The sequence below is a fragment of the Periplaneta americana genome, chromosome 17 (assembly GCF_040183065.1).
Source record: "Periplaneta americana isolate PAMFEO1 chromosome 17, P.americana_PAMFEO1_priV1, whole genome shotgun sequence".
Classification (NCBI taxonomy): Eukaryota; Metazoa; Arthropoda; class Insecta; order Blattodea; family Blattidae; genus Periplaneta; species Periplaneta americana.
The window spans coordinates 73,807,698-73,822,220 of NC_091133.1; the positions used below are offsets into that span (position 1 = coordinate 73,807,698).

The window sequence follows — 14,523 nt, forward strand, 5'->3', positions numbered from 1 at the left end:
ATCTGTATATTATTTAATAGATAAATAACTGGATATGTGGTAGGGGAAATTGAGATGCTTTTTTCAATACAAGTAGGCAATACAGTACAGTACTACTACTTTGAGGTGAAAAAAGTGGACTTGTAGGATACCCAGAAAGTAATTGTGCAGGACTTCTTTTAAGTGCTCATGTAAGTTGTAAGATTCTCTGAGTAGGAGTATTAAAGAAAGGATAATGGTTGAAGTACTCTCTTCTAAATGTGATACTCATGGGTAAAGGTGGTAGAACTTACCTTGCTTAAGGGCCCTCATTCGAACAGTCCTTACATACACTGCACCTCTCCACATTCCCAAGCTCCAGGTAGTACTGAAACGGGTAGTTCAGTAGTTTAGATGAACTAAATTTACTGACTAGTCCATTTAATTATCCAGGAAAGCGTATGCAACTAGTCTAAATCCAGCCCTTTTATATTCGGTCTCAACTGATATGTTAGGGAGCTGAAGAGACGAGAAATATGCCCATTTAGGCATCATTGTTAGGCAGAAGAATCTCAAGACTCAGATAAAATCCTTGTTATAAGCTTCGGAATATGGTGCCGACTGTCAATAGCCTGATCATAATGAGATGTTCCTATCATCCCTGTCCCTTTTGTATTCCCACTAATCTGAACTGCCGAGACTGTACTTGGCAAGCTGGTGACCCAGTATGCAGCATTGAGAATGGTGTTTGCAGGTACGAATGTTGAATGTTCCGATAGAGGCTCTCGTTTAAGTTCCATTCCCCAGTTCGCCCATCATCTTCATTATCCAAGTACCTTAAGTGATGCTCCTATCTACACCAAGGAGATTTTCGGAGCTGAAGCTCCTGAAGAGCAATTGTTTGTCCATACATTTATAAAATGAGAGTCTATTGAAGCAAAAGCACTGGATAAGAATAAAATTTGTAAATGTTTTGCCTGTTTTGCAATTATCAACTTTCTCATTTCCAGGTATACTACAGTAGCTAGGTATCCACTGTAATATTACTTTCTTTTTGAGATTCTGGTATTCAATTGTTTTTGTATAGAAATACTTTTATGTGCATATTTGATTGCAATATTTAATATAATTATTGGTAGAGAAAGATGAAATGGCAGACACACAAGGACGTACAAATAAAAAGGTAATACAGTCATGTTCAACAAGTAAATATGAGCCTAGTCAGTATGATCAACGAGTTCACAATAAAAGGATAAGCATTCAGTTCCTGGTTAATCTTTAGTGGACAAAGTGCCTGCACAACAGGTTTCTCTGAAATACTCAACCACCCCTCTCATAACATCTTTCTATATCACTTTTATCATTTCCTGACCTATTAACAACCTGTAGTTTCATACAGAAACATGAAACTGCTTACACTTCTCACTGAATTTTATAGAGTAATACTAAAACCGCAATTTCCCTGCTGCATATCCTATTTGCTGGAGTATAAGATGCATTTTTTCCTTAGAAAATGAGTCTGAAAAACAGGGTGCACCATTAAGAGTTTTTATAATGGATCAAAGCTTCATGGGATGCTGTGAAAACAGAGTAGTTAAATTACTTAAGAAGTGTGGCATTAGTAAAATGCTCTGCATGATACAGAGAAAAATTTGTTGTATGAGGACTCAGATTCTGATTAACTCTTCATTTAATTATGGAGATGAATTTGTGGGTTTTGATGGAGAAGATTAAAAGATACTCTTTTCTAGTTATATTAGATATTTGATGAAAGTAGATCTACGTATTACTTCATATTTGAAATATTGTAAATTCAACATAATATTCAGTTATAAAGATTTTTCCCCCAAAAATGTGTACAAAAAAGGGGGTGTGTCTCTTATGTTGTTGTTGTTTTCTAATGCCAGGCGTTTGACAAAGTCATTTGACCTCTTGCACTCCAATATTTTTCAAAGATATTATCATGACCAGCCACTGAAGCACAGATTTTGAGGTGTTCCGAATCCATTTCTTGGTTTGAGTTGCACAATGGACAGTTAGGGGACTGATATATTCCAATTCTATGCAGGTGTTGGGCCAAACAATCATGGTCTGTTGCTAATCTAAATGCAGCTACAGACGATTTTCGTGGTAAATCGGGAATTAACTGTGGATTTTGATGCAGAGAGTTCCATTTTTTCCCTTGGGATTGTGTTATCAAATTTTGTTTGTTGAAGTCTAAGTATGTAGATTTAATAAATCTTTTCACAGAGGAATACGTAGATTTAGTAACAGGTCTGTAAGTAGCAGTGCTGCCCTTCTTTGCTAAAGCATCCGCAGTCTTGTTTCCCAGGATTCCACAATGGGATGGTATCCATTGGAATACAATTCTTTTATTGAGTGATATTAATTGAGAGAGCATTTTAGTTATTTCTGCTGTTTGAGATGAAGGTGTGTGTTTAGAGACTATTGATAGAATAGCTGCTTTGGAGTCTGACAATATAACTGCATTTTTAAATTTACTGATGTGGCATAGAAGATTCCTGAGACTTTCACTTATTGCAATGATTTCTCCATCAAAACTTGTTGTTCCATACCCAAGAGATTTATAAAGTGAGAAGAGACAGCACGTAACACCTGCACCGGCACCTTGTTCTCTGGAGATCAAGGATCCGTCAGTGTATAAATGAAGCCAGTTTTGTGGAGGGTATCTAATATTAATTGTCTCTAAAGACAATTGTTTTAGTATTTCAGTGTTTACTTCTGATTTCAGTATTTCTTCTGTTAAATTTAGATTATATTCCATATTTAATAGAGTTAAAGGGTTTGGTTTAATTTGTAGGTTTTCTTTTAAATTCGGGATGTTGATTTTCTGTTTTAATTCTTGAACACAGGATATGAAACTTTTTTGAGTTTTCAATCTACAGAGAGGACTGTATGAATGCCAATTGTTTCCTGGTAATCTAATAAGTTTTTCATATTGAATCAGTGCTTTTTCTTCTATTGTCATTTTGATGCTGTGAATATTAGTGAGGAATCTCATAGAATCTATTGGAGTTGTTTTGATTCCACCAGTAATGAATCTGAGAGCTTGGTTTTGAACATATTCTATTTCGTTTATGAAAGGTGAAGTAATTAAAATTTCTCCGCAGTATGTCAGCACTGGCTGTATAAACATTTTGTATGTAGTGTTCAAAGTATTCCTAGAGCATCCCCATTTCTTTCCTGCTAGTCTTTTTAGAAGGAAGAATCTTTTACGAGCTTTTTCAGAAATGTATTTCAAATGGTTGCTCCATGTTAACTTACTATCGAAAATAACTCCAAGATATTTGGATTCATAAGTCCTAGGAAGGTGTTGGCCATTGTATTGGATATTGAATTTTCTTTCTTTTTTACCAAGTGAAAATATTTGGTAGTTACTTTTGCTTAAATTGAGTGTCATCAAATTTGATGTATTCCATTCATGTAGTTGATTTAGAGCTTTAAGAGCAGAATTTTGAATTTTGTCTCTATGTCTGTAAGATCCGGAAGTCCACAAAACTATATCATCTGCAAATAGTGCTGTTTTCATGTTTGATTCCTCTAATAGGGAGGGTAAGTCATTTATATAAATATTGAATAAAGTTGTGCTGAGGACAGTGCCCTGAGGTAGACCTCGATATGTTTGTCTGTAACTAGAAAGTGAGTTATTGAATTTAGTGGCAATGAATCGTTGACTAAGGAATTCTGATATCCATCTGAACATATTGCTGGAGATACCTAATTTCTGGAGTTTTAGTAATTTATTTCTCCAAACAGAGTCATATGCTAGCTGAAAGTCAATAAATATTGCCAAGGTATCTTCTTTCTTGTTAAAACTGTCTTTTATTTCTTGGCCAAGGTGTATGACTTGTTCATTGGTAGAGTGTAGTTGTCGAAAGCCGGCTTGTCTTGGTGATAAAAGATTTTGGGATTCTAAATACCAAGTTAATCTGTTGGAGATCATGGACTCCATGGTTTTTGCTATCATGCTTAATAGTGCTATTGGTCGATAACTATTAACATCATGAGCAGGTTTCCCTTTTTTGTGAATTGGTACAATGATTGCTTTTTTCCAAGCTGCAGGAACTGAGGTGTTCAATGATAAATTGAAAATGGATAAAAGTACAGACTTGGCTTTTTCCCCCAGATGTTTAAAAAATTCGGAATGAATGTTATCGGGGCCAGGAGATTTCTTGGTTTTTAAATTTTGTAAAGCTAGAGTTAATTCTTTGGAAGTAAAATTTTGATGAAATATTTCAGGTTTTGTACTAGTAATATTGTTTTTATAATTTTTATGTAATTCTCTTTTGATAAATTTGTCAGTTTTTTTGGTATTGGGATGTAATCTGTGAGAGTTTGAGTAGTGTTTATTAAAGGTGTGTGTCTTATACTCCAGTGCATCTTATGTGCTGGCAAATACAGTAATTATATCAAATTTAAATACCACTGTAACTAAAAGTACGTGACACAATCACACTGTAACAGAAAGTCGTCTTCCTTGGCATATTGCAATTAAAAAAAAAGAACTCTGAAGGAAACATGTTTGAGAATGTAGACTAGTACTGTTTTTATAGCAAACTGCAAGGTTGGCTGAAAAGTTTCTTTAAGGCGAATGTAAACCTATATATTTTTTCTGCATAGGCTATATATTCTCAAAAATCTAACCAAGAAGGTACGAAGACAAAATCTCAATTCGCCTCCTTCTTAGATTGTGTGTTTTTTTTTTTTTTTTTTTTTTTTTTTTTTAGAAAAGTTTGAATGTAAAGTCAGCAGCTGGAGAAATACGTGAAGTAGAAGTAGAAGGTAAAGGTGTGGTCCAAATTAGAATAGCATCAAACTGGTTCAGGCAATTCAGTGTTGGTGATACTAGCCTTGAAGATAAACCTCGCTCAGGACGACCTTCAGTTATAGAAAATGAGGTTCTGTGCTTAAAGAATATCTATTTGCCAGCACCCATGAATTGTTGGCAAGCCTTAGTCACAGTTGCTACATACCTCCAACTCGACATAGTGCACAAAATTCGACAAGTAGATTCATATGAGCTTACCCCAGCTCAGGCACAATGACGAGTTATTTGCGAACAACTTGTTGAAAATCCCATAGGTGACAAGAAAACGCATTTTGCAATGGAAAAAATGGCTCTTTTTGCGTAATTCTGAGAAGAGAAAGCAGTGAGTACCTCGTGAAAAGGAACCTCAACCAGTAGTTCAAGGTGGGTTTGGGCAAAAAGTGATGCTCTGTGTTTGGTGGAATTTCAATGGCGTTATCATTTCGAATTGGTCCCAAATGACCATGACACTGAGTTGTATTGTGAGCAACTGGACTGGGTTTACTAAGTTGAGGCAATGCCACCTGGCTATAATCAATAGAAAGAGCACTATATACTGCAGCAAGACAATGCTCCTGCCCATCAAGCAACACTGATCCAATAGAAAGTCGAGGAATTAGAATAAAATTGCTGCCACATCCAGCATATAGTCAAGATGTTTCGCCTTCAGACTATGGTATGTTCTGGTTAATGGCAACATTTCTTCAAGGAAGGAGATTTGATAATCTCGAAGAAGTCACAAACACGTGTGCAGTTTTTTGCTTCCAAATCCAAGGACTGGTATCTCCAACAAATTGGAATACTGACAGAGAGATGGGTGAGAGTCACTGAAAATGAATTTAAGAGTTTTGTTTTTTTTTCTGACAAAGTATCAGTTACAGCAGGGGGGGGGGGGGGACTTTTGAGCCAACCTAGTATTTCTTATATTAAATGGAATCAATTGTGTTCTTTTAATGTAAAAGGCTTAAATAAATAGGTAATTATTTCATTCCTGTACACATACTTTCAGATTGACTGATACTGCCTAATAGTTTTGGAAGAAGGAAATTATCATACACTGATAAATGGATCGACTGAAGAAATAACTTCTGTTACTGTTATCAGGTATGGAAAGAGGAGGGAGAACTGTTTTCTTAAAGCACATAATATTTTGTCTTCAGTATAAAGCCAAGTTAAAGGGGGATGCTAAATAATACATTATCGTACCTTTTTAGATGTTACTATTTACAGATGTGTTTTTCTGTTTCAGTGCAGTTTCGACTGAGAAAAACAAGTTGTCTTAATCACACCAATGTTTATCATCAGTTTGCTACTTTGACGTAAGAGTTCTTAATAAGACTTGTAGTTTTTTTATAACTTCTTTATGTATAAGTTAGTTCTAGAAAAGGGGATAGTGTAGCTTGGTCAGTTAAGGTGCTTGCCTGTCGATCCCGAGTTGCTCTCGGGTGTGGGTTCGATTCCCGCTTGGGCTGATTACCTGGTTGGGTTTTTTCCGAGGTTTTCCCCAACTGTAAGGCAAATGTCAGGTAATCTATGGCGAATCCTCGGCCTCATCTCGCCAAATATCTCGCTATCACCAATTCCATCGACGCTAAATAACCTCGTAGTTGATACAGCGTCGTTAAATAACCAAGTAAGAAAAAAAAAGGGATATCAGTTGCACACCTGTTATAACGTTCTAAGACTTAAGTTTCAAGACACGAAATGTTTATTTATAACATACAGTTAAATTAAAACTGTATAAGACCAATATGACACAACATTTCAACATATATGTCCGATGGATTAGAAGTAGCAGTCATTCCTTAATTATGTAAATACTATTATAAATATTTACGTACATAAGAGACATGAGATTACAAGAAAATTAATGCATCTCAAGAATTTATGAAAAAAGTAGCTGGACTAATCGTAAAAATGGTAGGCCTAGCTCTCCTTTTTGTAATGGTAATCATATTTATAACAGGTGGCACAATCTAAGTAATTACAAAACAATAATACAACATACGTAAACATGTGCATTATTTATTTACAAGCACATTACACCGTGACTATAGAGGATATTACTGAAAATCATACATTATTACACTGAACAGGTTGGCAGGAATTACTACTATCAATCATAACATGTGCTCGTTGAATTCCATACATTGACACACATCCATATTTCTAAGCCACAAAATATGAAGCGTCACAAGGCATGACGGGCATTATACATGAAGAAACATGATAACAGTTAAAGGATTAGTGAGCAATGAAAATTTCAGGCTAGGATAAACAAAAATGATTCTGTTTTGCTACACACTGATTCAGAGATGAGATAAGATACAGTAATACTGAGGCTTAATGTATGTTACTGTATATGGTTGTATCACAGCTTGTAGCTTTCATGGAGGAGCATTTGGGTTTGCTTTCCATTTATAATCTTGAACTAAACAGTAATCAAATCACACTGTGCAGGGTTCTCTTCTATTATGTGTTGACTAGACAATGTTCTTGTTAACTAGATAACAGTTTGTATTTAAAAGCAAATTAATAAAGTAGCAGCACAGAAGATAGTAGTTTGTTGTGAAGATCTTTTGAGAGTTTGATAATCTGTACACACCAAGCACAAGTGATGGCTAGTATATTTTTTACATAGAAGTGCACGAAGCAAATGGGAATGCTACTTCAGAAGTTCCACACTGTTACATGACAATCATACACACATTTCCATTACAGAGTAATAATAGCTTTCTGCTGTTAAAGAGTTGGACAAGAAAAACATCCTGAATTAAACTTCAGAAAATGGACACACTTAACAATTAAAATTAAACGCAAACTGTTTTTGTAACAAAACACATGACACACACACTGCAACTCTCAGGAGTGAAAATTCAGTGTTCATACTCTATAGTACAGTATTTCCTTTCAATCATCTGCTATTTCAGTTATTATATTTGTATATATATCTACATATTATACTTAATCTTCGAAGGAATAAAATTCTATTTATTTAAACATAATTTTTATATTGGCTTTCATATGACTTAATCTTTCAAGGATAGGGAATTTGCTTTCAGTCTGCTTAAGGACAATATAAAATAAAAAACATGCATCAAATTATGTACATTTTAATTTACTTAATTAGAAATAACTGAATCACATATGTATAAACTATCGTAAAAATAAAATTATAATATGTTGGTATGAACTTTTTAGTAGTTTTGTAAAATAAAGTGAGAAAAAAATTAAAAGGAAAAATCTTGGGCATATATATTGTTTACGTAATAACCAATATATAATGATGTCACTCGTCGAATTATGCAATTCAGCAGAATAACACACATATACACACACAAAAGAAATGCCATTTCTGGAACTTTAATCTTGTAAGAGCAAGTGAAAATTCAACAAGGAATGCTGAAATGAAGCATTTATATGAACAGTTTAGACATTATACCTTTAAAAATATATATAAAAAACTGAATTCTACTGTACCAGTACTAATGGCGTGCATGTTGAAATTAAAAGAATTAAATATAGTATTAAAAATGGAATTCACACATTTTTTATTTTTATTATTCTTTTCATAGGAGAAACACCAGATGCAGTTAAATTATGGATGGAATATATTGTGAAGTATTTATTAGATAGGCAGTGAGTCATGAGTATGATTGACTGTCACATCATATTGAACCGTGCTCAAAATGGAGAAATTTTCAAAATTAAATGTTTCATATTTTAAGTCATCTCAAGAACTGGCAGTACACTGTGCTACTTTTACTTTTCCATCAACTAACTGTTAAATATTACTGAAATACATGTGCAATATCTGTGACAAATGTCAATAATATTCTATTTTTTTTTTTATCCAAAACTGCTGAAAGTAACATCAAATACATAAAAGGTGACCTGCACCCAAACATATAACAAAGACGTAAATTTGGTTACAATATGCAACTTTTACTATTTTAAGACTCGTTACTACGTAAATTTATTCTTTCCCACATCACAACTTATATAATAATTAAGATTGAACAGTAAAAATGGAGGGAGGGTTCTCCAGAGGGCATGTCCGCTGGCCTGCCAGTGGGACTGGTATGTTACATTAAGCCCTTTCTTCCAGGAAAGGTGCACATCCCATTATTAAGGCACAACTCTTCTTGGTCACATAAATAATTAGTGATCATTGTCACAGATATTTAACATGATTGTGTGCCCACAGCAGATTCTACTCTCCGGGAAAAAAAAAAAATCACAGCCTATTAATGTACACACGGGGCAGATCCAAGAAACAGTGTGACTCACAAAACAATACATAACTTTCAATGAAGTCCTGCTAACATTTAGTTTAACTGATGTGATTATACGCTATTGAAAATTCTTCAAGATATATTCAATATCTACCCAAGAAATTTTCATGCATCTATACTACGTGACTATGTTAATAATTTCTTCACTAGACTGTAATTCTGTTTGGGAAGTACTATGCACTAATTTAATATACCTGAATATGGATATTTATCATTACAGTAATACATAAAATGCAAGTACAGAAAACTATTAAGAATCATGGTTCTTTTTTGAACAGTGTGATATAGATTTTTTTTTATTATTTTGACTTAATACATGAAATAATTCCGCAGTTTATGCGGCTTTTAGATTGTTCATGCTTCACACCGGACACACAAGTATCCAGTTATTTTCAGACATATGTCACCACTTCTATTGTAGTTTTATCAGGTTTTCTAGGCACAAGACACAAATACATTTGTGAACATCTAGTATTGTATCTACACATTTAAAGTTAATATGGAAAATTTAATTGAATTTCATAGACACAGAAAATTATGTACATGCATTTGGAAAAAAATGATTTAATATCAGAAACTATGCAAGCAGATATATATTTATAATACTATTTATTGTAGCAAGTGCTAGTCCATAATTCATAAGGCAGTTGAAGGGTATTACCCATTTGAAAAGCTAGTCAGTTCTTTAATCAATAAGACTCCAGTCAGTGCTGCCAAATGTTTTGTGTTTTGTGTCTATTTTCACAGTATCTTTAAACATATAACAGTATAAGAAGGAAATTGAAATATTACATTGCTTAATATCTAAACATTCATTCTGTTTAGGAAGTCAAAAGAAAGTCAAAGGTCATGACTGTTTAAAGATAGTCTATCATTGTAAAGAACAAATGAAAATACTATTCTTTGCATCCAATAAAATAAAACACAGTGACAAATGTACTGAATAAAGGTTACCATAAATCCATTCTAATTCTGAAATTCAATGACAGAAACTAATCCTACAAAGTAAATTGTGCTTGTCAAAGATCTTTATGTGGTGTCTTAGATGAGGCCTCATCCTTTCTGTGGAACCCTCTTTTTACTAAGAGATCGTTGCAGTCCTGACGGGACAAGGGAGCCAGATCAATGCGTTCCACCACCTTAAGCCAACCAAGAAAAAAAGCAGTATATCAAAACTTTGTAAAAAAATCTTCTGATTTTCAGCAACACTTCGTGTGTAAATAAAAGTTGAAATATAAGTTTAAATGCTTACCTTGTAATCCTTGTTTAGCAATACAAGCTCTGGAGGGGCACCTTGAATATGCTTGAATTCTACATTATCGCTGAGATTAAGTTAAGAGCAATGAATACTAATCATACTTTACAACATATTGGCAAAGTGAAGTAGTTCAAGTTTTAATCTTACACACTTAAAATAATGCAGTAGCATACCGACCTGAAAATAAAATGTTAATTCACGCAATATGACTCGTCATTTAGGCAAAAATTCAGGTTAAAAACATATTTTTAAGGGCAACCAATCACAAATTGTACATTTCTTCTTATAATTTGCATTCTAAATTGGAAATCGAATTACAGTAGAACCTCTACTATTATCAATGGTAATGGAGGGAGTGGGTTGAACAGAACGGTTTATCAAAAAAAATCCATAAAATATTTTCATAAATTAAGTGCATAATACAGTTTCGTAATTTCCTCCATGGTATTGTATTTAACATGCTAGGTAGTCGATCAGAAGGCAACTAATTTAAGTCTGGTTCTCAACTATGAATTTATAAATTCTCTGTGATGGCAGTCTGTGAAAAGATATGAATAGTAGATGTCTCGTGTTGTAGATTTACAGACTTTATACACTTTATTCTTGTTGTTATTAAATCGCACACAGTTGTAACTTCAATCTCGTATTGTGATATGAGATGAGCCACGGTTTCTCTTCTCCCAATTATTTACTCATTTATTTCGATGTCGTACTTAGCAAAACACTTTTGACACAATCACCTGAACAACAGAATAAGAATTAAATGGTGCATGGGCTTGCTATAAATTGTGTGAAAGTTCTTTGGGTCATTTTTTTTAAAGTAGGTAGTGACTATTTTACAAGTTGGGAAAAACGCCCATGAGTAACTGTTCCTGTTGCTGGTAGAAGCAGCACTACTGTGTAAGGATAAAGGCTTTTAATAATACACTCTAGAAGAAATTGGTACTAATATAAGGTATAGCAATACCTGTTTTTTTTTTCTGCAGCATAAAAGAAAGAAAGAAAAAAAAGAGTCGATTGGTTAATAGGGTGACAGATAATCGGGATTCTATTATAACCACCAATCATGATCAACATCTTTTCCAGTAAAGAATATCAGGCTGAGAGTACAGTAGGTCTACTTCCTAATGCCTTTGGTTTGGTGTATTTTTATACAAGGGAAAGAAAAATATTCTTAACTATATGCGATAATGCAATACAACTATGTATTTTATTATTACGAACAGTAGTCACATCTGAAATAAATATTCACACTTCATAATCTTTAATGTTCAAAGGATCGATTTTTACTTGAAATGGTTTTATTTATAGAATGTACTTTCCTTCTCATTTTTACATTAGACGTTGAGTAAGATGTAATAGCAATAATTATATTGTTATCTCAAACTGTCATCCTCAAGAGCTCATATTTAATCAGATTCTAGTTTACAGCAGTAATCCGTGTGGTTTAATGATTTGCTATGATTTTTTGTCACTTTGTCATTATGTGGTAAAAATACTTATAATACTTGTAGAGAGGGAATCGTCCAAGTTAGAAGTTTTGTCTTTTTTTTTTTTTTTAAATTCATGCTTATTTAAAAATATTTAATTTTAAAAGCAATAGTAATGCTTGAGCGCCAACTCTTTGCCTTGATGCAGGAGTCATGATTAGAAAATGCTAGACATAAGTACTGCAGCTATTGTGGTAAGCCTTTGAAGGTCATGCAGGAAGTTTATCTCGAAAATAACACTAAAAAATGACTGTTACATTAATATTAATACGATATATTGGACACCTTTATCTAACACTATTCGATATTCAAGTTTCTTCCAGATCTTTTAAAAGAATGATAGAGATCCCAAGCATTAGCACTAGCTGTGTTGTCCGTGACTTCAACAGCTGGGGCCATTGTGGATCTCGTTTTTCTAATAGTATAATCAGTTTGAACTTCAGCTGTTTTAATATTTCTGTGACGGCCTGTACCAACTGTAATATATTCATAATATTCATTATCGGATTCTATTTCTTCACCTTCTTCTGTTTTAACATCAATATTTAAAGTTGGCATATCCAGGTGAAAAATAGTAGGCGTTTCTTTGAGTGTGACAAGAATCCTCGAAGGTGGTGGGGAAGGCCCAGAAACTTCAGTTTCTTTTCGATGTAAAAGGGACAACAGATTGGGTGGAAGCGGAGGGGGTTCTCCTGATGTTTCTGATTCATCATCACCAAAAAGATTAAAATTCTTTAACTGTGATTCTGTGAAAGGTTCTTGCAATGATAATTGTTCAACTGGTGTACCTTTTGTTAAAGGTAAGCTCGAAGAGGTTGTTCCAAGAATTTCTGCAGTATGCGGTGATGTAGACGATCCATCTTCTACTTCTACAGAAAATTCTTCCTCATCATAAAACAGGGGTTTTGGAGTCACATCAGTTCCATCCACAATTAGCCTATAAGACATTCTTTTCCTTAATGATACTGGAACACCTGTGTAATCACAAGGTACAGCACGTAACATTGGTCCTCTTGAAGGTTGGTAATTTGCTTGTATCATTGTAAGTTTGAGTTACACAAGCAGACACAACTGATAATTTAATTAAGGATACAATAAAGGAACATCTTCAAAAATAAACTTCTTTGTTTCTGGCAGGCGATTCAATTGACATCCCTTACAACTCTGCAATGGATAATAAGCACATAAAATTTTGTAAAACTTATAAAAAATAAAATCTAAACATGACAGATATGCAAACAGAATGACAAGAATGCTTTGTGATGGCGAATTAAAACCATTTTCCAGTGTATTTTTGTAAAAATCTCAAAGCCGACTTTTCTTGTAGCATTACTGAACTTTCTTCATGATTCGAATTCGATAAGATAATGAAAAAAAATTAAGAAACTTAATGATTTTAATTTTGGTACCAATATTTGTTAATTATAAAGTACCGTAAAGTGGGCCTACCAGTACTAATTATTACAAGCTTAATCAAATTTGAGACATCATTTATGTTTCGTTAAAATTTATGACTATTAATGAGGTCGTCTAAAACGCAGATCTTTATTTCATACATTCAGAAAAAGAGAAACACATACCAATAATGTAAAAAAAAAAAGAAGTAGAAGTTTAAATAGGCCGGGATTCTTTTAAATTCTCATAAATTCACTGCCGATATTCTATAGTAAAATAGACCCATCAATAGACCAGCCTACCTAATCCAAAATACAAAGCTCATCTTTGATTTCTTCATTTTATCAGAAACATAGTGTTTTCTCATGTCTAAGAATTTGATGCATTACAATGATTACTGCTTGTAATACAGCCTACCATCAATGTTTTCAGCACTGTCATTTTTTCCTTAATAAAATAAACTAAAAAAAAAGATTGTAACATTATGTAAGAGTTTAACTAAACTTATGCAGCCATTTTGCCTTCTTTTATATTGGGGAAACAAATTATTTAATTTATTTATAACTATATCTAATCTCCTGAGAGTATAGTATACTACACCATACCTGATACATGATTATGATGTAAGATGTGCAGACCCGAAGTATAGTATAATATACCTGCATTTGTACTCTAAACTGTAACCTGCAGTCAGCATTTTTACTCATGTCAGTGACATTTTTTTGAAGTGTGGAATTATACTTAACTTTAAAAATAAAACAACCAATATCTCTTGACTCAGGAGGCTAGGTAAGATGGTTCTATGCTGTCAAAATCAGTTTCATAACACATAACATCAGTGCCATTAGGTCTACAACATGCCTATTGTTTTCAACTATAGTGATTTATTGATCTAAATATTTAACATTATTATAATTATGCTATTATAAAAATTATTTTAAATAAACTTTAGGTATTCTGTATATCACAGGATGTTTCTCAACATTATTTTATTTTTTTTATGTGTAACGATTTACCTGTAAGTAATATTAAACTTACTTCTACTCTTGCTGCCACAACTTCTTTATTGATATCATCTCCATGCACAACATTAACCAAAATTAATACCATAAGAAGAAATTCTGACCCATAAAGAGCCATATTGAATTAGCATGAGTCGCTTGAATTTACTTCAACGCCGCCAACGCTTTACTTCTCACAGGGCAGACTACAGTATTGTGGGCTGACAGCAGAATACGAATGAAATACATGCAATTGTGGATACTTGTGTACGTACTCGTCCTCTGCCTATAATTTTCC

General features: G+C 33.4%; 1 protein-coding gene across 1 annotated transcript; it reads right to left on the reverse strand.

The window, feature by feature from the left end:
• Positions 1 to 6,791: 6,791 nt before the first annotated feature.
• On the reverse strand, positions 6,792 to 14,494 carry LOC138693059 (selenoprotein M-like). The gene is made up of 4 exons (XM_069816621.1): positions 14,263 to 14,494; positions 12,923 to 12,993; positions 10,334 to 10,403; positions 6,792 to 10,220 (listed from the first exon to the last, which is right to left on the reverse strand). The coding sequence occupies exons 1-4, from the start codon at positions 14,362 to 14,364 to the stop codon at positions 10,101 to 10,103; spliced, it is 363 nt and encodes a 120-aa protein (XP_069672722.1). The 5' UTR covers positions 14,365 to 14,494; the 3' UTR covers positions 6,792 to 10,100.
• Positions 14,495 to 14,523: the final 29 nt, after the last annotated feature.

What these genes read in the sequence shown, in the direction of transcription:
- LOC138693059 (XM_069816621.1), bottom strand. Translation starts at nt 14,364, where the DNA reads ATGGCTCTTTATGGGTCAGAATTTCTTCTTATGGTATTAATTTTGGTT. An exon ending in TTTGAAGATGTTCCTTTATT is followed by an intron (nt 10,404 to 12,922) that starts GTATCCTTAATT and finishes ACTTAATCTCAG; the next exon opens with CGATAATGTAGAATTCAAGC. An exon ending in TGCTAAACAAGGATTACAAG is followed by an intron (nt 10,221 to 10,333) that starts GTAAGCATTTAA and finishes GGTTGGCTTAAG; the next exon opens with GTGGTGGAACGCATTGATCT.